We start from the raw sequence: 24,991 nt of genomic DNA, 5'->3' as shown, positions 1-24,991 counted from the left end.
GTGTGTAAGTGGTCTGCTAAAGTTTTTATTAATTAACACCTTACTTGTGCTTAAATAAATTCTTTACAGTTGTAAACACTGCCTACACGCAGCAATATACAAGGCAACATTTAAGTCGCCATTATTGTGACGTCACGCGAAGTAAACAGCGAATAACCGACTAGCACAATGCCATACCTTCGATCTTCTTTATACCATGGCCATGCAGAGAGTGCTAGCGTTGCCATATCTGATATACTTTCCATTACAGAAACAAGTATTGGGAAACACGTTAAGCAGTGCGCAACGCCGTCACGAAAAAAAGAACTATCGGCTACTTCAAAAAAATTACGTTCTACAATAAAAATAGGCGCGTAAACGGAAGTCGGCTTGAAATTATTTTTTAATTCTGCAAAAAGTATAGCTGCGCATGTAGAAAACTATAAGTGAGTTAAAATAACATTGCAAAATGCTAAATACAATCACAATTTACACATATTTCAGATGCTGCGACCATGTCAGTGAGCAGTTTGTCGCTAAGCCTACAATTGGGCGAACAACAATTGGCCAAACTTACCAACGACAATTCGGAGATTCGCATGCGCGCCTTTGACCAAATCGAGTCGCGTCTGTTGCGGGCTCTACAACAGGGCGAAACTATTAACTTCAAGCCAGTATATTTAGTGAAACAGTTAATACGTTGGTTTGGCTACACGCCGCCTCTGGCGGCCGACCGTGTCCTGTCACTGCTCCTGGACTTACTTCGATCCGATTATGCCGATGTAATTATGCGTAAAATGCCGCTGGAACGTTTGCAGACCGAACTGGAGAAGGTGCGCAAAATTGTGCGTTGTCTGGAATCCAGATCTAGCAGCGATATTTTAGATGAGCTGCAGGATCTGCTTTCGCAACGCTATAACAGCAGTCGCAGCCGCAGCAGCAGTGGATTTACAAGCCGTACGCCCTTATCAGCAATGCAGAGCTGCGCGGATTGTCCAATTACGGATGAGACAACAGCAGCATCGATGACATCAGATCTAAGCCTGCTGGATGGCGCTATGCTCTCTGTGGAAGCTTTAGATCCGCAGAATGATTTCGAACAGCCGTGGTCACGAGCTACCGTCGATGATTTGGCCAGTCTAACGATGCTGATGAGCTCGATCAGTGCCAACGATCAGTGTAAATCGGAACTGCTGTTGCAGCTCACACAATTGCGCATACGGATGTCCGATTATCCTATCGAACATTTTCTGCAGGCGCCATACATTTTCTTGCAATTGCTGCGCCTGCAGCATCGCAAGGACGAACGCTGCTGGCTCACTATTAAGAAGGTGAACAGGACGCTGCTAACTTTCGTGCAATTGCTGCGACGTCGTTTGCTGGCCCGCCGCCAAACCCTAAACTATGCCCAGAGCATGGAGCTGTCAGGCCGATCCCAAGCCAAGGGACAAATCCGTGTGCAGAGCGCCCTCAGATTGCTGCTGAGTAACTGCCTCCATATGCTCTCCCCACTGGTGCGGGATAAAACGCTCAAGGATGACGCCATTCAGCAATGGCATCTCTTCGAGCTCGCCGTGGAAACACTGCGAACCTTTGAAGTGCTGCAGGAACCCGTCGCGGCAGCCGTTTTGGAGATGCTGCGAAAGCTGGCAGATGATTTATTGTATGCCTGCAACACGCTCAAGTCGGATGGTAGAACTGATAATGAGTCGACCAGCATGTCCCGCATGGTGGCGCGCTTGACGTTGCCACGCCTGCACTCGCTGCTGTTCAATGACCTTCTGCTGGATGGCGTTGCTCTGAATATAGCCTGTGATCCGTCGCCTGCCGATAGACAATCATATCGTCTGCTGTTGGAGCCGCTTATTGTCGACAACACGTATCTGGCCGGCAATCCACAACGCATGCGCCACATCTGCAATTTAATGAGCTCGTCGCGAAGCGCTGACGAAGATGGATCGCTGGCAGCCGGCGAGCGGGAACAGCAATTGATACGTCTGAAGACGGCGTACAGTTTGGCGCTCAGCCAATTGCAGCCAGAGTCCAAGTCGGAGCCAACACTGCTGCTCCAAATGCAGCGACAGGTGTGTCTGGTGCTGAATCAGTTGGGCAGTGAGCGACTCGTGCAGGAGCTGCTCGATGCGATAGTCAAATGCACGCCTCTCTATACGCCCCAAAGGGCGTCACTGCGTCGGGAGGCGGAATCGCTGCTCAACACGCTGTTCGAGTTGCCCGACGATCGCATGATTTTGTGCGTTTTCCGCACACTCGGCCGTCCCGTCATTGCGCATTTCCATGCGCTCATGAATCGCACACAATATATGAGCGGCTGCAACAATCTGGAGCTAGTGCGTCGTCACATTCTGGGCGTGCCGTGGAACAAGCAGCTCCTGCAAAAGCTCGTACAGCTCAGTTGGCCGAGGGAGAATTCGAGTAGGGCGACGACCACACCCTCAAAGGTGCAGCAATGCTGCCTCGATTGCATCACCATGCTGCTAAAGGTGGGCAACTTGGTGGGCAAGCAGGACTTTCAGTCGTTTGCGCAACTATTCCTGCCCGTACTGCCGCTGATAATCGCACGTAGCGTGGGGCAGGAGCAGTTGCAGCCGGTTGTGTGGCAGCTGTTGGAACCGGACACCTCGTTTCTCACCCCACCCGATATGCTGCGCGGCAATGTGTGTTTCATGTTCGTTGCGGATGCAGGATTGCGTCAGGAGGCGACCACTCGTGTGGCCTACACGCTCCGATGTGAGGACTATGCGGGAAAATTTAAACCAAATATGGCGAAGCTATCAAGCGATATTTTTCTAAAGAACTTTTGCGTGGTGGAGCCTCCACGTCCCTATGACAGCATTTACTCGGAAAGCTCTACACCCAGAGCCTGGGAGCAGCAGCAGCTCGATTTACAGTCCTTGCTGCGTCTGCTAAGCACGCCCGATCTCAAGCCTTGCATACACAAATCGACGCTTGTGCAGCTGAACGTATTGCTGCAGGATTGGCGTCTCGCTGGCACCTTCAATGACTACGAAATGCTGCTGAAGGCACTGTACATGCCGTTGCGCGCTGATCCTTCGTCCAATGATGGCGACATCGACACATTACAGCCCACGGTGGGTATTCTGATGAAGTTGCTAATCAACAGCGCCGATCTGCGTCGACAAATGCACGAATGCTTTGAGGTGCTGGTCTGTCTGCTGCGCATTTTCTTCCTGCAGCCGCTGGCGGAGCAGCTATGCGCGGATGTGGCCATTTGTCTGTTCCTGCTGCTCTATCATGAGCACGTGCTGACCACCGAGGAGCAGCTGCTGCTGAATGCACCGCTTCTGCCGGCGCTGCATGTGCCGCTTACCCACAACTTGGACGAGAGTACACCGCCCTCGCCAGCCACTGAGGGCTTGGCGCTGGAACGCCGTCTCGTCGACACTCACTTCTTTGGACGCGCCGCCAGCGCTGCCCAACATTGGCGTCTCTTCATCGCGCATCGCATCAGCAAGCCGGCGGGTGAAATTTGTCTAGGAGCGCTGCAGAAACTGGACATAACCGACTACCTCCGGTTGCAGCCTATCGAGCTGGCTCTAGTGAAGGCGACCTGCGTAAATCGGCAGCTGGAACAGCAGCTGGTGATGGCTTGCAATTCCAGTAATCATACGACTCTGGAACAGCTCGCTGCCTTGTTCCAAATCTTTGTCGTTCAACTGGGATGTTCGGTGGCGCCGGAACAGGCCCAACAAATGTGGAAACTTCTGCACAAGTATTTGCGACTCACTCCCAAAAATCTGGCCGATCGACAACTGCACAGAGTGTTAATGGAGCTGTGTCTCAGCTGTCTGCGTCATGGCTGGACGCCGGTGCTGGAGGGATTGAATGAGGCGCTGGAAACAGATCCGCATCATAGCTTTCTCGTCATGCTCATGGATCGTGCTGAGCCACTTCATGTCTATCAATTGCTCGGCGAGTGCTTCGAACAGCTCCTTAAGGTGCAGAGGGAGGAGGATCAGAGAGTTTTCAGCTGGCATGGCCAACTTTTTACCGAACTGAGTGCCGCTCTGCGCACCCTCTTCGATCTCCGCCAACTCCAACATGCCCGCTGTGTTCTTGGCGTTCTCCGCTGCCTCTCCCAGCATCCCTTGCAGCTCAGCGATACCTCGATGCGGGTGAGTTTTTTTCTATAATACCCTTGTACTCGTACTATATGGCTTGAGACGTTGAATGCGGGAAAAATATTAAGCTGCGTCGAAGTCTTTTTAAACTGAGAAACTAAATCTATAAACTTAGCCAGCACTTTACTCTAAAATCAAGATAGCATTTTTCGAAATAGGCTGATTATTTTACAAATATTCGTATTGGTTAGCTTATTGTCTCAATTCTTTATATAGGCTTAGAATAGGCTTGTTGCAGATCTAAGTATAATCGGCTATAGAGAATGTATGCTTTAAAGGCCATTATCTACTATTTCGAAGCTAAGACTGTACTAGTTTCAAATATTCTGGAAATAGCTACACATTTCGAGATATCGAAGCCAATATTTCGTCAGACTTGTTCGATTGAAAGGTATATTCTTTACGATTTTTAAACTAACCTTGCCTTGTATTAATTAGTATAGTATAAGTTTTTAAACTCTTTACGCGTAGGGTATATAGCAGCTTTGCACAAACCTGTAACGGGCAGAATGAAGCATCTCCGACCCCATAAAGTGTATATATTCTTAATCAGCATGACGTGCTTCTGTCCGTCTGTATGAACGCCTAGATTTTGGAAACGGCTGAGCGCACATTAACCAAACTTGGAATGTAGATGTTCCTAATCCCTAGGCCATACGAGTTTATTTTATTTTTTGAAATGTACAATAGTATAATAGGTTTGTGTGAGCTGAAAAATGCACCATACAGAATGAGGCGTAGCAGACCCCACAAAGTATATGTATTCTTGATCAGTATGAGAGGAGGAATCAATTTAGCTCTGTCTGTCTGTTTGTCTGTCCGTATGAACACCTGGATCTCAGAGACTATAAGAGCAAGACAAGACGATTCGATCTAGCACTGTCTGTCTGTCTGTCCGCCTGTCTGTCCGTATGAACACCTTGACTTCAGAGACTATAAGAGATAGAGACAGAGAATTTTTCACAAAGATGCCTTATGTGTATGCTGTGCAAGATTGTTTTATTTATTTTTTTATTTCCCTTACATTACTCCCCTCCTATGGGGGATTTCCCTCCCTCCCCCCTTTCCCCTACTGATTTTCCATAACTCCCGTATTCCTTGGAATTTTTCATTGAAATTCGAAAAATCTCTCCAGTTAGTGATTATGAGGCCGTATGCCAAGTTTAATAGTGATATTGTGGATTAACTTTTCCACTTTTTTTTGGTGGCCCAACTAATCACAGTCTTTCCTACCTTCTTCACAGCATTATATCCAGCACTTTGTGCGCCTTTCTAGCGAGCTGCGCGCCTCCACCCAAACGGGCGCCCAATGGCAACGTGGCTGTTTGTACATCATCTGCCAATTGCAACTACAATGCTCTGCACCGTCTGCCAATTCCAATTCAGGGCAAGAATCGTGTGCGACTTCCAATTACAAGTTTCTGCGCTATCTGCTCGGACTCTGTGGACACAGCGACGGTGAGGTGCGGGGTCTAGCCTGGGTATGCATGGCCAATTGCATTACCAGAATTGCGGTTGGCCAGATTGAGGAATTGCTGCCACAGCTGGACTTTTTGCCGGGTGGTCTGCCCGCTTGCTGTCTCACCACGCTGCTGGACGTTTTCGAAACAATGTTGGTGCGACAATTGGCGGGACGGGTGCTGCTGTTATTGATGCCTGCGCTGGGCGGCGAGGCAGCTATTGAGCTGCTGGAGCGACATGCATTCATGCGCGAAGCGCTGGCTTCGTTTAGTGCCCTCCAAATGGATATGCAGTTGCCACGCTCCTTTCCACTTAAAGGGCCTCTGCATTCGTGCGAAATACTGAGCTGTTATGTCGCCATCTGCGCACGTGTCGTCGTCCTGCAGCCCAGCTGGTGTGGCAAGCTGATGGAGCACGCATTCATTATTGGTCTGCCAGATCTGTTGAAGGTGACGCCGCCGCCCCGAGCTCGTCGCGCCGCCTACTACCAGCTCTGCAACCATATCTGCGAGCTCTACGCCCTCTGCTATGGACAGCAGGAGCATTTTGCGTATTTGCAGCGCAGCATTTGCCGGGACCCCATCTTTCTGCGCACCTTTGTGACGCTGCTGGAGGAGCCGCAGCTAACGGATGGCCAACTGCTGTCACTGCTGAAGCTGCTGCTCGTCTTCTGCAAGGACACGAATGCCTATGGCTGTTTGTGTGAGCAGTTCAAGGAGCGTCCGAAGGTGTTGCTGCAGCTGCTGCTGAAGGGACTCCGTCTGAAACAGCTGGGAACGGCCCTACAACGGTATACGCTGTCTGCGCTCACACTGCTGCTTGTACGCTCGCAGCATATGGAGGAGCAGCTAAATTTGGTGCGACTGCTGGAGGCGCATGCGCCGATCACTGAGAATGCTGTCGAAGTGCGTGAGGATGTGATGCAGCAGCTCGACTCCTATTCGGACAAAGAGAACTCGCACGTAAATGACTTAAGTAATAGGCTAGACGAGCTGAACTTAGGAAAGCGCCAGAAGCACAAGCAACAGGAGGCCAAGGAGGAGCCACCATTAACGGACCGGAATGCGGCTATACTACTCTATCTGCAGCTAGATCGTCTCTTCGACCAATTGTATCCCACAAAGAGTTACAATTTTCGACATCCGCCAGATGTGACGCATGTCCAGGTATGCGAGGCACTGGGCGTGCTGTTGAAGCTTTCACCCTGTGCTCAGAAAGCCTCGCGTCCTCTCCGCTTACTTGAACGTGTGCTGCAGCTATTGGATCACTTCCTAAACGATCCCAACGTTGGCAATGCCAGCGTCTATATGCGACGCGTAGGCGCCCACAAGGCCAAGGATATACTAAGCAATCTAATCGTGCTGTTGAACATGCTCCTTCACTGGCACAGTTCCCATCATGCCCTCATCTCGGAACCCGCCATGGCCACGGGCTGTATGCATCTTTTATTACGCATCTGGCCCTGGTTGTCGCACTCGGCACACCTTAAGCAGCTGTGCTTACGTCTGTGCGTCTTCCTCACTGAACACTCCTTTGAGATGTGCAAGCAGGCGTCCCTAATTCCATCCAATCACTCCCAGTCACTGCTGCAGTTGATGGTGCGTGTGGCCGACCATGAGACGACCAAGAAGGAGGCACCCAGTACAACCACCAACGGCGCGTACCTTGTGGAAGCCGTGCTTCGTGTCATGAAGAACTGCTGTGCCTGTAGCGAAGGACGTCTTAGTCTCGTCAAGCTGCATGTATTGGACATTTTCGACATCATATTTCCGGGCAGTGGGAATTCGTCGGCTGCTCTCAAAGTGAGGCCAGAACTGCTGCTGGCCTGGCTCAGCTTCTGGGAAGTTTATTCCCGGTACGATGTGGGTGCCAAGGCGTGTCACGTGCACGCCCTCCTAAATGGCGTGCGTCGCTCACCACCGCTAAGCGAAAAGCGCATGCTCTGTTTACGTATCCTGCGTAACATGTGCTTCTATACCGGCAATCGCACCCAACTGGTGGCCATGGATGAGTACATAAATCTCATGCGCGATATTGTTGCTCAGCCGGTGCGGGACATGGAAATACGTATTGCGGGAGGCAGTGACGAAGAAGCTAGTATGATTAACTCGTACGAGGAGCACCATTTGGTCACATTGTGCTTGTGGAAGCTGTTCGGCTTCGGGGCCAAGTACAAGGCCATGCTGCGAAGCACCAAATTGGCCAAACAATTGGCCCGCCTCAAGGAACAGCTTGACTTCTTGGAGACGCAACGTCCGGAAAACTTTCGAAAGCTGTCACACGCCAAGGAGCTCAGCAAAATAATCACGAATCTTTTTGCATCAATCAAGGAATGAGACACACTTGAATATGTATAAATTAAATATTTTTTTATTAGTTTTAATTAGCTCGTTGATTTATGTTTACAAAATACAATTAAACTGTTCCAAAATGGTTTATGGTTGCTTATTTACTGTTCAAGGACTATCGGCAAATGGTTGATTTAATATTTTATTCAGGATAATTGATAAACCTAATTATTCATGATGCTTGATTGATTACGTTACCTCGCTAACTTATTGTGCATTAGGAAATATACTTTTTTATTGCGGTCCATACGATTCCGTTATCTAGCCCTGCCAGACCTGCTGCGTTTTTAACGTTAATTCAAATGTCTGTGCTGCCACCGTTCATAAAAATACTGATTGTATATGCAAGTCACTTGAAATTAATTAAAAAACAAAGAAGGCAATGTATATTGAAACGTGAATAAATTGGAGTATATTGTGGCTATAACAGGAAACAAATAATAATTTCATTAACACATAATTAAATTCAAATAAGTACTTCAGTTGATTTCGTTATTGAAAATAGAAAGAAAAAAATTCAGTTATGGCATTGGAAGCTGTATCAAGAAAATTTACATTTATAGATTAATAAAATATGTACATATATATACAAATGTATGACCTAACAGAAATACAAAGAAACTGTAAAATGTGCAAATAAATTAAATGCAATTTTGATTTTATCTATAGCGTGACGATATAAATTTAATACAATTTTACACTTAAATTAACTAACTACCTCTTATAATATGGGTAAAAAACTAATAAGAATAACACAACAATCAGAATTATACATTTCCAAAGTTATAATTAGAACAATTGTAGTTATGCATAATATTCAACTAGAAAGTATTCAATTGAATTTTTTTAGATGCTACTATTTACTTCTTTCTCTCTACTCTTAAGTTGAGTGGGTGTAACATTTTTAGGGTTGTGTAAAATTTAGCAGCAGGTGCCTAATTAGAAAGTTTAAAACCAACATAGTGGTGCTACACCTCAAAAAACAAGTTAAGTGAATTTTTGAACATTGATTTTGTTATACTTAAAAGAAAGTGCTAAGCAGTCATGAATAATTAAGGTACAATTTTTGAATCGAGAACAGAAACATATTTGAATCTACGGTTAAATAACGCAAGGAGGCCACACTTTATTTGTAAACGCATCTGGCAGCGCTTACACTACCTAAACGGATCTCTTAAATATAATTTTCTCTTGCCTATTGACTTTGTATAAGCTACAGCTTTACCTATTAGAAAGTAAATTAGTCCAATAATATAAAATAATTACGTTTGGTGAAATCGAACTCGTTACTTTAATAACTTTTAAAGTGCAACACTGCACGAGTCGTGACAAAGTTACACGAATTAAACACATCTCTAGGCTTCGCCGTTGCTTTTGCTTTGCCGCCTCGTTCAGTATTAAGTTTTGAGTCGTCCTGTCTGCTTGTATGTTTTCGTGACTTAACGGAGCAAAAGCAATCAAAGCCAGTGTTAGCTTGATTTTACAGTGCAAATCCTCCACCAAATAACGCTCCGAATTTCCAATTTTTTTGTGAATTGTGCAAAAAATTTTTTTTGCCCCTAAAACCGACAACCCAACGCCACATACACCAAAAAGTTAACTTAAAAAAAGAAACCAACCTAAGGTAAGTTTTACTTCTTATTGGCGCAGCAGTTTTCAGCATTTTTTGCGCACCGGTTCTTTTTTCTTTCAATTCTTATTGCGGCGTCCATTGTTGCAAAAAATAAAAAAAATAAAAATAAAGAAAAGAAGCGAGCAAAAGAAATCAACGGCAAGCAAAAGCTGCTGCTGCTGCTGCTGCCGCTGCTGTGGCGGCGACGACCAACCAACCAACCAACTGGTTTTTGTTTGTCTGCAGGCCCCCTCCCTTGGCACCGTGTCGCCACAGACATTGCAAAAAGCAGCGTCGCAAAAAGCGTTGTATATTTTTTATTTATTACAAGAAAAAAGACATTGCGTTTGCCGTTATATTAACATTATAAGAGCAATTTGCTCAACAGTTGTTAACAACACACCTACAAAAATATCATTTTTAATGAAAAAAAATTAATTTTTCGTTTTGCCGGCCGGCCGGCTTTTTTTTTTGAGTCTGTTTTGTGAACGCTGTATGTATGATGTGTGTGCGTGTGCTTGCGCTTGGCTTGGGCGGGGCGGTTGTCGCTGACGTTGACGTTGACTCTGAGAATATCCTCCCCATAAAGCCTGCACACACACACACACATATATATATATATATATTTTGTTGGGCGTGGCCACTTAACCGTCGCCCGCTAACTTCACATTTTCTGTACATACATATGTGGTCAATATCGTATGTATGTATGTACTCGTATGTATTTAAAGTTTTTATCAATTTACAGGCGCAGTTAAACTTTTGTTCAAAAAAAAAAAAAAAAAAAAAAAATGAAATGAATTGCACAAATCTGCATGTGTGTGCATATATGCATGTGTATGCGTGCGTGTGTGTGTCGGGCGATGACTAAACAGCCTGCGCATATTTAAAATTCATTGAATGTCGCTCTGCCCATCAAATATACAGAAATTGAAATTTATGTACAAACGCATGCATGTATATGTATGTATGTATGTGACAGCCTGCAGACGTGCATTGCATGTGTGTGCGTATGCGAGTGTATGTGTGGGTGTGCGTATCCGTACCCGTACCCGGAGCCTGGTTCTGCATATGCTTGCCAAATGCTTCTTCGAGGGTGTTGAACGAACAGACAGACGTCCAAAAAAAAAAAAAAAAAAAAAAACAAATTGGAAATTTGAATATGTATGTATATACTAGTATGTACTATACATACATATGTACATACAAATTAACTCTGCGCCCCCACAATCGTTGCAGAGCTAACAAAAAATAGACGCTGTTCTTCATCTTCTTTAGTTGTTTTTGTTGCAATCGCTGAACAGACGGCACTTGAATGTTAAAACAAAACCCAAAACGCGCTGAAACGTTAAGGTCGCATCTGGCCGACTTTTGTCTCTCAGACACAGTGTTCAAACGAAAATAAACTCTGTTGCACCGATCGTTCCTATGAAACCTTGGATCATGGTGTGGCATAAATACTAAATTGGGTTAAGATATCTTTATAAACAAATAGTTGTACTACTAAATCTAATCTTTTGGCCGATCTCTCCTATGGTCGCTATATAAAATAATGGGGCTATAAATGGTTTGTTATAAACTTGCTCCGCATACGGTTAAGACAAGTCTACAATCCAAATTTGGTGTTCATAGCTATTATGGTTTAAAAGTTCTCGATGTTCATACAGACGGACAGATGGTATCGATCATACAGACATAAAAGATGGGGCTAGCTTTCTAGTATACACTTCCCTATCAGTCTGCGAGTACAGGCTATAAAAATTGAAAAGAACAAATTTACAGCTGGCGCCCGCCTGGAGGCCTGGAGTCAGTCAGTCACTCAGTCAGACAATAAATGAAATTAACAAAAATAATAAGCAAGAAGAGAAACAAAAGAAATTATGCACACATATGTACATATGTATGTATGTGCAAGTATGTATTAAAAAAAAAGCAGGCAGCGGCAGCAAGTGGTGAGCAAAAGCGTTATGTGAAGTGGAGTGTGTAAGGCTTTAAGAAAATAAAAACAACAAAAACAAAAAAAGGCCAAGAGAAAGGGCAAACCATGGGCAGCGGGAACAGACGGTGGTTGGCGGTGGTGCTAAGGCAGCAGTGGTTAGGCGGTGGCAACAGCGGCGGTTGCTGCCAGCCAGCAGCTGTGTAAGTGGCTTAAGTGTGGGCTGAGGCTGAGTAAAAGCAACGGACGCTGTGGCGGATGACGGCGACGACGACGTCGACGCTGATGTTGATGATTCATCATACATACATACATACTTACATATATGTATACATATGTACATACATACATACAGTTATACAAAAAGCGACAGACGGCAACGGCGACAACGACCATATTTTGAAGTTGGAAGCTGATTCACGGCAAACAAGCCAGACACACATTTACATGCATACAAACATATACATATATACACACACACATACATACATGTGTGCTACACACACACACACACACATGCACAATGTGCCACGTCTCCTTTGTTTCATTAAAAAAGGAGCTGCGGTTACGCCAATGACTAATACTAAGTGGTAGCTTTTGCAATACAAGTATATATTAAGGAGAGGGGGGAGAGGCAAGCAAGAGAGCAGAAGAGCAAGAGAGCATTGCACAAAAAACAAAACGAAAAAAGCAAAAACAAATTGTGCAATGTTGTTGTTTAACAGTAACCTGAGGCGCCAGTAAGCTAAGCTGGTCAGATGTCGGGTGAGGGGATCCGGCAGGCCGTCAACAATTTTCAACTTATATGCCATATATGGTCATATTTTAGATGCACTCGCCTTAACAACTCTGACCTTGTAACGTTTTGAGCATTTGTTAAACAAATTCAATATGCATTTGAACAGTCGCGAAGCTACTAACGATTCAAAGCTTGATATCTGATTGGGGGAGATGGAAAGTGTCACCCATTTAGCTGTGAAACTTTTAAATACCCAGAGAATTGCTGATAAATTGTCTAACCCAATCCATTACTTCGGCTTTAACTTGGACAGCATCCAAACAATTTGTTCCATGCTTTAATACTTCTTTATTTTCTTGCTCAATTGATATGAATGCAACATCGTTTTCTTAAAGTATATGTATATCGAGAATATATTTTAGCACTTGAAATAGTATTGCTGTTTAAAAAACACATCTCTCTCAAATATTTGTTTAATTATATGCCCAACAAATACTTCAAATATAGATTCAAAGTATTTTTTTTTTTTTAATCTTTTAAAGACAGATAGCACTTTTTTACATTTTCATTCATATCTAATTCTACAACCTATATGCATGATCTGAAGAGCATTTTAATGCAACAGCAATAATAAAAATTAAAATAAAAACTTTCACCTTGATATGGAAATGAAGCATTTAAAACATTGAAGCCCATATACTATATAGTATGTGTTTACTAAACATACGTAGGTGGTTTCTATGGTAAAAATTGTTTCCTTAGATAACGCCATTTCAAATTTCAAGATAAAGACTAATCGTACGCTTCACTTTAATCGAAATTCATTGAAATGGGGGGAGGGAAAGAAAGGAACAAGTTCAACAGTTTTTGGACACAATAAATACCGCAAAATGTTGAACGTAGAATTCCCAAAAAGAATATGTATCGCGATATCATCTATTTCAACAAGAATTATTTTTTCGTTTGAACCTAATTAGACATATTTTTGCAAACTACTATTACAGATAGACGGGCATATACTACCTTACTTTATTTACAATTATGTCCTCAGACTGTATCCAAAAGTAGTTCCTTCTCTAATGTATTCTTATCGTGCCCTTTCCACTCATAAAGAGTTGTTCAACTTTTAATTAAGAGGCGTTCTTCAAATAGTGGACTTACTAAATTAATTGTAGAATAAGCTATTATTGTTATTATTATTCTTAGATCTATATCTTACTCGAATATCGCATTTTTAGCCACTAGATTCCGGATGTACGTTTCTTGGCAAGCAAATCTATAAGTAGTCTTCCCAGAAATTCGAATTTGTGTGCAAATTATTTACAAGTCTGAACGTAGTTCTAAGGTAAAGTTAGATTTGAAGTTCCTTCAATTAAGCAATAATAATTATGAGACTTACTATCCATAGCCAATTTGGTAATGAACACCAAATAGTGCAAATTCTTTGTATGTCTGTCCGTAAGTAGCTCGAATAAAAAGTCAGTTATGCAAATAATTTGCACACAAGTTTGCCAAATTTCCACACATCAGAATTCTGTATTCTGAATGTTAGAACTTTTGTGGAAAAAGAACAACAATTTGTTTGCAAATTATTTGCGTGTCTGACCACAGCTAACTCGAGCTTAATAGTTTCTGAATTCTGTATTCTGAATGTTAGAACAACAATTTGTTTGCAAATTATTTGCGTGTCTGACCACAGCTAACTAGAGCTCATTAGTTTCTGAAGGCAGGGAATTTAAAAGACAACCCAAAAGCCATTTGGTGCATACTCAGCACATACATACACACATATGTATGTATATACATATATATACCTGTATATATGTATAAATATCTCGTACTTGCCTGCTGTTATTATTTTTCTTTGTTTTGTATTTTTCTTGTTAATGAACCTTTGGCAGAAATGCTTGGCAAAGGCATTCCGTTGCGGCAATAATTTGGAATTCAATAAATGATATAGAGGATGGAATTTCAGCTTTTCATGTCAGGCACACATACCTCCATACATACATATATATAGTTTATATAGTTTATATATGAATTCGTGCTCGTATGTGCGAATGTATAGATAAATGTTAGCTAATGAAGCACCTGGACTGGGTACAAGGGAATGCCTTTGTGGAAGGCAGTCGTCAAGTCGTGTCGAATCGTATCGAACTCAATTGAATCCCTTGACAATGGCAAAAAGTTCTTGCTAAATTATTGCTTACATACATACATATCTTTCAAAATATAGCGGACCGACCAACCAAACACAATTCATTTGGCTTTTCGCAACTAAAAATAAACGTGATAAAATGCAGTTTATTGTTTAAACGACGACGTGACAACGGACGGCGTCACTGAAACGCACAAAGAGCGCAAATAACTCGAACCCATCATCTGGTGGGGTGGGGAAGGGGGGGTCTTGGGCTGATAAGAGCGGCAGAGGCTAGGCGGCGATTGAAACGCAAAGTGCATTGCAGTGGAAATGGGAATCGAAACATAATCTGTGTGCGGGGGGTTCACTGAACTCCTCTCCTTCTTTTGTTGTTGTTGATAGCGAACTCTGTTCCGCATACCGCCTGGGCCCGCATACCCCTAAAACCGCCAGCCAACACCATAACCATACCCCTACCTCTAGTTCTCCTTCTGCTGTATGGTTAGGTTGATGCGTCACCGGCACAGCAAACATTTTCATGAGTGTTTGTTTGTGTTTCTTTCTTTCTTACACCCCTATTTCTTGGTCAATGTCAGGCTGACTGACTAATTTGCAGCTATGTGTGTGTGTGTGTGTGTGTGATAATCAGCGTCGAAAAACAAAGCCACCGAACCCCAAAACTTCGTCAGCTAATCGCAGAAGAGATTTCGCTTCAACAGCAAACAATAAAAAGAAAGCAATCAAGAAAACACACATACTATACATGCGAAATATGTATCATAAGCCTGAAAATAGGGCAAATTAAAGATATAACAGATTGCTATCAATATCCGTTTCCGCAATGATGAGCTGAAGTGCACTGATATAACACCAGGAAGGGAAAATCTTGATGATATAAATAAATCAAAATCTTCACAAAGAATTGGTCTTGTGCTATGAAGATGATTGTGAAGATTTACAAGCTGGATTACAATTTTGAACAAACTCGACATATTTACAATATCTCTCTCGTTGACAAATCACAACTCACAAGAATTGTTATTTAGTTATGAAAATGATCATATCTGAAAGAATTGTTCGTTAGCTATGCAGATGATCATATCTGAAAGAATTGTTCCTTAGTTATGAAGATGATCACATCTGAAAGTATTGTTCTTTACTTAGGAAGATGATTGTGAAGATTTCCTTACATTTCTGCACAAACTCTAGAGTAACGTTAGAAATTTCTGATTAACGATTTTTGCAACCCAAAATAATTAGATTGATTGCAACATAAGAGAACCGCTAAAAATTCAGTCAAGTTTAAAGACCGTATTCTGTAATCAGTAATTCTGATAGAAAGTTGACTTCTCCCTCAAGACTCGGAACATTATAGCTCCCGCTTTGAGTTAGATTTGTTTTCCCTTTCGAAAAACAGCATGAAGTCGTGGAAAATCCAGTTACTATACTTTCGGTCTGAGGTAGTCAACAGATCATGACTAATAAAGCTTTTATTAATTTTTAACTTTAATTTGTCACAATCTAATCAGACAAAAATGTTTCTGATTCCCAAACAGATATTTTCAACTATCTTCTCTATTAGAGCTGCCTATACACAAATAAAAGAGTCAATTGATCTAGATTAGAAATGTCGAAAGACAAGCAGGTCTGTTTGGAGGAAGTGTGATATATTATTTTCAAGCTATGGCGGTTTTAATCGAGCCCATTTCCCGAACTTTTTTGGCTGCAACATTTGAAATCCCTAATCATTATGTTTTCGTTCCGATTCAAAAATGGGAACAGACTATTCTCTTCATCATTAGTATTTTAATATTTAAAAAAAAAAAGCAATCAATTCATTATCTGTTATAACTTAGTATATAATTCGAAATTGAGGGTTTTTTTTTTCATATATGTATGTATATGTATTTATAAAAATAAGTCTTTATGGAATTAAAGTGTGTTCTGTGTGTAAACAGCTGTATTCCAACTGTAAAACTTGGAGTGACTGCCAGAGTTCAAGGATAGCTTTCTAGATATTAATCAATTTCACAATTATCCATCACTCCTTCGAGAATCTGGAAATATATTAAGTCAAACATTGCTTATCGGAAATATTAATGAGTTGTATACTCAGAAGATTTCAACTCATTCTTTTAAACTGTAAAGAAAGCAATAAAGAAAATAATAATAAATACTTAGAATTACAAACAAACCATTTGCAAAATTATTGGTTATTCATAATATTTATTGCTATACAAGTAGGTTTGTGGTTTCACTTGCCTTTGCGAGCTGTTTCAGTAATGTCATAGGTATGCACAAGTTTAAGATAAGAAATATCCATCAAAGGCAAGTTGTTGCTTGCTGAAGTCCCTCACATTTTTAATGAGGACTGTATTTTTTGGAAACTCCACCCATATGTTCGTTAATTATTATTGCACACCAAACAAATTCCAAATAGGTAGAAGTTACAAATAAACTTTTTTTTAAATTGCCAGCTGTTTATAATTTCGAATCAAAATATGATCGAATCCAACTGAAAATGCTTCGAAAGCGAGAGAACGTTTGGAACTCGATTCGTCAACGTGAACAACAAACTAAAAATAAGTTGCAATTGGAATCGTTTTACATTCTACAAGTAATCGAAGACAGTAACCAATGGGCGAATGAAAACATGTCCGTCTGCCAAATTGTTCGACTGTATGAGCACCGAGAATATTTAAACTGTAATGGCTAGGGACACCAAACTTTTTCTTTTCTATATTCTCTACTTTTTAGATGTATAGATGAAATGCATTCTAGAAACGCAAAAAAACAATCAAAAAATCAGCTCTTAGCAAGCCATTCACTTTACATTTTTCAAAGAATGTTACACAAATTTTTGAATCGTTGAAATGATTTAATTTTATTTTGCACTCTCTCTTTTTTCTGTCTTATAGCAAAAAATAAATTTAAAAATGGCAGCACCAGCATTGAAAGATTTACCCAAAGTGGCTGAGAACCTGAAGAGCCAGCTGGAGACCTTCAATACTGACAATCTGAAGAATGCCAGTACTCAGGAGAAAATCATTTTGCCCACAGCAGAGGGTAAGTCAAATAAAATATACATATATTAATAATCAAATCAAATTGTTAAATATTACTTGTATTTGCAGATGTGGCCGCTGAAAAGACTCAGAAGTCGATTATCGATGGCATTACTGCCTTCGATCCATCCAATTTGAAGCACACGGAGACCAATGAGAAGAATCCATTGCCCGATAAGGAAGGTGTGTATTTAATTTAATAACTCGAGAGAGTTGTGAGAGCCGACAACAGAGTTAGATAGATATCTATCTATTTATACAGTATAGCCTCGATAGTTCAATATAGCAAAAATTCGCATAATTAAGAAAAATGCATTGAAGAGTTCCATTTTAAGCCTTGCTTCTAAAATTACTTCAAATATTCCAAGCACTTGCAGCTGGAAAAGCGAATTCTGTAAGATATTGATGGTTGCCTTTGAATAGTAAATAAAAGGCCCGTCTGTCAATTTGTTCGACTGTATGAACTTTTAGATCATACTAGCTAGGGACACTAAATGATTCGTCCTGGCATTTGTTTGCACTCCAGCGTTATTCCAAGCTATCGAGTTAACACTATGTACCATATATATATATATATATTGCTATGTACATAAGCAGTTGCTTGGCCTTGTTGACGTGCCGGCTGGTTGCTGGCTGCCTTGGCTGGTTGCTGGCTGCCTTGTCTAGCAAGCAAGTTACCTTAAATGGCATTCGTCACTAATACGCTCCACATATTTTCTCATCATGTTCTCCTGCCTCCCTCCCTCCCCCTTCTATAAACTGGTATCTACTCTTTGCAGCTATTGAAAAGGAGAAGGAGAAGAATCAATTCATAGCGGGCATTGAGAACTTCGATGCGAAAAAGTTGAAGCACACCGAAACTAACGAGAAGAACGTGCTGCCAACCAAGGAGGTCATTGAGGCCGAGAAGAAGGCCTAAATAATCAGTGGCAGTGGCCAACAACAACAATAATAACTGAAGAAATGCGTCGATGTTTGTGAGCAGCGAAGTCGCCGTAATTGTCTCTCCATATACATATAAACATATATTTTTTTTATTTCATTGCTAAACAAACAAAAAAAAAAACAAAACAAAAAACACGTAAAACGAGCATTTAAGTAATAGGTGGAAACAAAAAAAAAAAAAAAGACAAACTATGTTCTTCTCTCTCGTAACAAGAAAATAATGATAAGACGCCGCATCCAATGCAGCCATCCATCGAACAGAAAGATGAAGAAAAACGTTCCACAGGCGCAGCAACAGACCAAGCAGCAGTGGCAGCAGCAACAACAATAACAATTGCAACAACAACAACAAACTGTGCAACATTTTAGTTGGCTCGTCAGCTTCGTCAGTTAGTTAGTTTGTTGGCCATTACTAAAAAATAAAAACAAAAACGGCCAACAGTTGCAAACCTTGTTCGCTTCTCGCCTATCTGTCTCGCCTGTCGATGTCGTGACTCTTTGTTGTTGCTGCTGTTGCTGAGCCGCCTAACTGTCTTGTCTGTCTGGGCCAAGTATATATATATTTTTCTCTCTATATTGTGTAACATTTTTGCAACAAAAACAAAAAAATACAAAAAGAAACGAAGAAAAACTCATTCCTACAACGCAAATAAAAATAAAATATGATACAACTTTTTGAATGCATTATGCGATTTCTGGACATATATGCATATATATATACAATAACAAAAACATACACACACACACACACACCACACACATACATACACACACACAGATATGAAATCATTTATGTATTTACTTAAGAAACAAAAAGACATTACTTTGTAAAAGACAACAAAAAAACATCAACAATGTACGAGAATTAATTCCGCAAAAAGAAACGAAATAATTGAAGAAATGTATGTGTAATTTTTTAATAAAACCTTTTTTATATGCTTTATATATATTATATATTTATACTGGGAAATAAATTGAAAGCATAAATGTAACATTTTATAACAAAAACACTCCAAACTGAGAATTGTTTTGAAACACCTTTTACGCAACCTAGATAAGGGAGAGTCTCACAAAAGTGAGAGAATTGTTATAAACTTTTAACTGTCATGGGAACGATATATATTTAATATTTAGAAAGAAAAGTTTTCCTTTTCAAAACCGCGAAATGAAATAAATGAAGAGAAAGAAAGTCCCACAAAACAACGGGAATCTGTACTGAGAATCGTATCCATCATCATCATAGGTATTTGAAATGAAACTCGTTAGAAAACTCGGTTATCGTATCGGAACATAAAACCGATATTTCTTTATTATTATTTAGGGGAAAGTCTCATGAAAGAAATCTTGAAACTCGCGAGCTGTTTCTTTCATTAAACCCTTTTAGACACTTCTACACTACTGTTCTACTTACATAGTCTTGTTTTAACACAAGACATCTCTTCAAGAGATGCTCAAAAGCTTTGTTACTCGAGAAACGTCAAGCTCCCTAAAATAGCTATCCACCTCTATTATTCGGAAATTGTTTACCACCCAGTTATGTTTTGAAGTTTGAAAAAAGGAAATAAACAGTTGGTTATGATTTGCATCGATCGCTACTGTAACAGAGTATATAGTGGACCGATTTACATGAATCTTAAGAAAATATGAGATTTTATATAAAATCCATCGATACAGAATTAACTTGCGATACCGAATTAAAAATAAAGACATTCTAATATGAGATCGGCTCCAATCGACAGTTTTAAGATATAATACCACAGATTTTTTTGAAACCTTAGAACACGGTGAGACCCTATTCAAAAGTTAAATGACCTCTTTTAGTAACGCCATCCAAATAAACGAAGTTGTTGCTAATAAGACTGATAATTCATTTAGCAAATATAAATAATATTAGGGCTATATATGGTTTGTATTAAACGTGGACTGCATATGGATAAGTCAAGTCGACCTGCTAAGTTTGGTGTCCGTAACAAAGCTGAGTTGAGTTCAGTTTACGGGCAGGCGTAGAAGCTATAAATCGGTTTTTTCTTCGCTTTGGTAAAGTAATTAATTTCTGAAAACCAGTAATGTGAATGGTTTATCTATTTATTCCACAACTCGAAACGAAACAGACTTAAATATCTAAAAAATATTAGCTTTAATTCGATTGCCAAATTCCAAGAATTACGGGAGCTGCAGAAAATCCCTAAAAGCGGAGAAGTGGGGGTGTATCAGATGAAAAAAAAACCTTCATATGCCTAGGGCTTAGGGGAACCTGGATCCCAAGTTTGGTTATTTTAGCTCTTGTACATCCATACTGATCAAGAATATATATTAAGTTTTTCGATTTGCGAAAATGCTGTGTGCCAAACGGATTAATCGCAAAAGTAAAACTTGCTGTTTAGGGCTACGCGTAAAAAACAGTGAACAATTTATTATTTAAGAACTAGCACACAAAATGTACTCTTAAATAACATGAATATTCTCAACTAATCACCTACGGAATCACGTTTTCTAAGTCGAAGCTTTAAAGTAAATCCATAAACGAAGTGTGATCCAGAAAACCAATTACGAAATTGACTGACTCTTTCTTTGAAGACTACAAGTTTGGAAAAAGTTGAAATATCTAACTAATAACAAATAAATTATTTTTCTGGAATATTGACAAACTCTTTCTTTCTTCGAAGACTGATGAGTGTTGAAAAACTTACTAAAATTAAATAGATTCATTTATTGTTGCATATTATTATATTTATCAAATATATTGCATATTATTAATCAGATTATATCATTTCAGCGGCTGACTTAAGAACTGGAAGTGAAACATATATATGAGTATATGCTATTAGTGTTTTTAATGTCCGGCTCGAAAGACCATGTTGTCCTTACAAATGTTTATAAATGTTTAAATACTTATAACTGAGCTGCACAAAATGAAAATAGATACGCCTGCCTGTTCACGACAACAACTTCTTTCTGTTTGTCATTTCACAGCAGAATAACTAAAATAATGCCAGTGATGTTCAAAATTATTACGTTGATAGATTGTCGTCCTATTTGATACCTTGGACTCTCTCTGGCCTTTCAATAAAATAAAAATAAAATGCTAATATTGTGGCTTCTTCGACAAAATGTGGCACTAGCTGGTCGTCGGCGTCGCTTCCTCTGGATCGGTAGTATCCATTGGTGTCGGCTCGCTAGTTTTATCCGCAACATTTGTTTCATCGGGAGAAGCTGAGCTTGTGGTTGCGGCCGCGGCTGCAGCAGCAGCTGCTGCTTCCTTGGCCTTTTCATATTTGTTGACCTCTGAAAATGAAGAGTGAAAGCGTTAGTTTTCTAGAATGATCATTTACACTACAGTTTCCATAAAAAGAAAGCAGCTTAAACTTGCTCCAACAAAACTGAATAACCTATGAGTTTTTTCAAATTTTACCACATTTACGATTTTTGATTCCGTATGATATGATATGATCGTATTGGGAAACAGAGATGTCTTGTTATAATTATGGTTCAGTCTATAATTTTTTCGCCTTTTATAACCATATTGTTAAAGCTTTATTGGCCTGTTACTTTATTCCCGAGTTTCTATATTCAAAAGTCTGTGAGACCTTCCCCAACAGGTTTTTAAAAAATTTGTTTCTTAATTTTTTTTTATAATTCTTTATATTTGTTAATATTGTTATTTAAAAATGTATCTAATTTTTTTGTGCTTTGAATCGACATTTATTGGCCTGTTATTCAATGTCGGAGTTTCTATATTCAAAAGGCTGTCGGTCTTCCCCCAACAAAGTTTCCTTAAAATTTTGTTCATGATTTTTTTAAATTCGTAATTATTTGTTACAATAAAAAATTTATTTCATTTTTTTTTTTTTTTTTTTTTGCTATGATTCAGGGCATATCTGGCTGCCAAATAATCGGATTCGTTATTAGAAATAATTTAGAATTTAGTCTTTGTTCATTCTATACCTTATATACCTATACTCTATACCTATCATGTTGTATTTCTTACATAGATAGATTTGTTTGCGAACAAAGAAAATATGCATATATATGTCCGACTCCCAGGCAGTTTTTATCTCTAAATATGACTTTTTGACACCCTAAACGAACAATACTATAATATAGAATTTGTTAATTACAATAATGTTAATAAGACTGAATATGTGAAGCCCTAATTTAAAAATTGAATAGCATAGATTGAGCCGATTACTTTCATGACAATAAGGTGGATTTTTTGCAGCCCCAATACTTACCGAACTTGCGTAAATCGGCGCCTAGCAAACGTAAAATGTGCACCGTCTCGTCGCTATCCACATAGGCACGCAGGCTGGAGGTGCCACGCCATCCCACCACAAATAAAGTGAAGTTTGGATCGACATACTTCAGAATACAGCTGCCGACGCCTGCAAATACATATGCACATTCAAGTTAGTTAGTGATATAAGGGTTAGGGACAAATACATTTACCGAGTTCCTTGCAGCGCTCCTGCGTGGCCTCTTTCAGCTCGAGCGTAGAGGGGGGTTTCGTTGGATCCGTGCAATTGAGCAGCAGAATGAGATCATCGCGCTGCACCTCAATGCGTCGGCTATTGCCAATGAATGCATTTGTTGTTTGTAAGCCCTCCTGGGCCAGGCGATATGGATGCACTGTATGTCGATTCTCGCAACGTACAAATGCCTTAACTCCCGTGTTAATGATCTTGATGTTATGCTCATTTAGCTGTACCAGATCGCGTATGGCATCGGAGCAATAGTAGACGTTTTTCTTCTTCTCTGTTACGCAACGTGTGAGCAAACAGCGTTCATTGAGTGAATCGTCGAGCTCATAGAACTCTTTCATGCTCTTGTAGTCGGCATCACCTTCAGCGAAGAACACATATGGATCCTCTTTATAGCCGTGAAGGCGTCGCCGTTTGCGCTGAGGCCCCCAAGGTACAGATTTCTCCTCAATAGGCTTACCAGACTCATCCAGCTTAGGTTCCGCCTGTGTCGGTTTTTCCAACAGTTCGCGCACATTGTCTTTCTCAGTTGATAGTTTGCGTCGCTTCTCAATGACGGCAACAAAGAAGCCTCCACTGTCCTGCAAATGCGGCAACACTCGAATGCACTTTTCCAGCCCGATTTGTGCGATCTCCGCCGGCGGTAGTGGAAACATCGTTGGCCGAATGATTGTGTGATACGTTTCAGGCACCTCTTCAAAATTATTGTAAATGGTGTCCACCTCCTTGGTGGCCAACTTCCAGTGAGTCATGCCGGGTTTGAATTTTAGTCCAGGCACCATATGGGCTGCATCAACAAGCTCCAAAGCACCATCCGCATCCTTGATGATGCGTTGCAGCACCGCCTCGTTCTCAATGGGATTCAGCGAGCACGTTGAGTAGACCAGTCGACCGCCCACTTCCAGCATTTCGGCACCACGATACGCAATGCGATACTGCAAGCCGTGCAAATTGTATCCCTGTGCCAAATTCCATTTCATCCATATGTCTGGGTTCTTGCGCAGTGTTCCATCGCCGGAGCAGGGCACATCACACAGTATTTTATCAAACTTAACAATGGATTTGCTGCCATCGGCATTGGTTTGCAACATATTGGGGAAGAAGGTGCTGTCGTGATTTGTAACCAGAAAGCATGGTGAGTTGAGGCGCTTGGCCTGATGCACAAGCATATAGCAGCGATTGTTGTCGACATCGTTAGCCAACACAAAACCAGGCGGTATTTTGTGCACCTCGGGCTCCGAGTGGAGTGCCTCAATAAGTTGTGCCGTCTTCGAACCGGGCGCAGCGCACATATCCAGTACCTTGTCCGTTGGCTTTACATCGAGCACTATAGGCGGTATCATGGATACAGCCTCCTGGCGACTAATGCTACCGGCAGTGGTTTCCACAATTAGAAAATTATGCAGACGGCACAGGGGCTCCGACCGTCTTATATCCTTGCGTGTCAGATGCAACTGATAGGCCATGCCATTGGGATACCAAGGCAGACACAAAGGACGCTGTACCTGCTCCGCGGGCTGCCCATTCAATTCGGCCACAGCACGAACGTATTCAGTGAACAGTTCCGTCTTAATAATGTTCAATAAGGCTTTAGCCTCACCCTTAAAGCCCGTGACACGAAATGTGGTCGGCAAATTCTCCCTTATTGTAGAGAGGAACTGCGTCCATTCCTCCTCGGTAGCACAGATCTGCTGAATATTGTAGTACTTAATAAAAGCTGCATTGTCTCGCGTAATCTCCTGATAGGGCTCGGCGCGGCGATCTGGACCACCGCCACCCTGCAAAGGAATTCATTTATTATTAATTAATTAAATTAACAATGTACAACTCTAACAGTTGCCACTTACGTTTGCACGCTTCTGCCGTTTCCTTGCTGCAAAGGGGTTCTGTTTCTTATCACGACCCATTGTGTTAAATAAGTAATATGCAAGCGCTATGGAAGTTAAGTTGAAAACGTGTTTTTCTTTCGGTTACGACGATACCGTCGAGTATTGTGGTATGATTTGGCCGCCCACTTATGAGGAAAGTGGATATGAATAATGTTGAAACCCTTTTTACTTCACAGAACGGCGCGACGCAACAAAACAGCCGGCAACACGTGTTTGCTAGGGCTGTAAAAAACATCGAT

At 41.0% G+C, this 24,991-nt stretch overlaps 3 protein-coding genes across 3 annotated transcripts; 2 read left to right on the top strand and 1 right to left on the bottom strand.

The window, feature by feature from the left end:
* The first annotated feature begins 354 nt into the window (after positions 1-354).
* On the top strand, positions 355-7,983 carry LOC115629744. Its single transcript, XM_030526278.1, has 3 exons — positions 355-425; positions 484-4,133; positions 5,384-7,983. The coding sequence occupies exons 2-3, from the start codon at positions 495-497 to the stop codon at positions 7,934-7,936; spliced, it is 6,192 nt and encodes a 2,063-aa protein (XP_030382138.1). The 5' UTR covers positions 355-425; positions 484-494; the 3' UTR covers positions 7,937-7,983.
* Positions 7,984-9,363: 1,380 nt separating this feature from the next.
* On the top strand, positions 9,364-19,328 carry LOC115629721 (thymosin beta). The gene is made up of 4 exons (XM_030526245.1): positions 9,364-9,572; positions 17,294-17,441; positions 17,510-17,623; positions 18,220-19,328. Exons 2-4 carry the CDS (start codon positions 17,312-17,314, stop codon positions 18,357-18,359), a joined length of 384 nt encoding a protein of 127 aa, XP_030382105.1. The 5' UTR covers positions 9,364-9,572; positions 17,294-17,311; the 3' UTR covers positions 18,360-19,328.
* Positions 19,329-21,196: 1,868 nt separating this feature from the next.
* On the bottom strand, positions 21,197-24,944 carry LOC115629722 (tRNA (cytosine(34)-C(5))-methyltransferase). Its single transcript, XM_030526246.1, has 4 exons — positions 24,711-24,944; positions 22,832-24,641; positions 22,618-22,767; positions 21,197-21,670 (listed from the first exon to the last, which is right to left on the bottom strand). Exons 1-4 carry the CDS (start codon positions 24,768-24,770, stop codon positions 21,504-21,506), a joined length of 2,187 nt encoding a protein of 728 aa, XP_030382106.1. The 5' UTR covers positions 24,771-24,944; the 3' UTR covers positions 21,197-21,503.
* Between the last annotated feature and the right edge of the window lie 47 nt (positions 24,945-24,991).

Source organism: Scaptodrosophila lebanonensis, unplaced genomic scaffold, assembly GCF_003285725.1.
Source record: "Scaptodrosophila lebanonensis strain 11010-0011.00,11010-0021.00 unplaced genomic scaffold, SlebRS2 tig00000163-arrow-arrow-pilon, whole genome shotgun sequence".
Lineage (NCBI taxonomy): Eukaryota > Metazoa > Arthropoda > Insecta > Diptera > Drosophilidae > Scaptodrosophila > Scaptodrosophila lebanonensis.
Note: the sequence above shows the minus strand (reverse complement) of the source record. Positions and strands in the feature narration are given on the sequence as shown.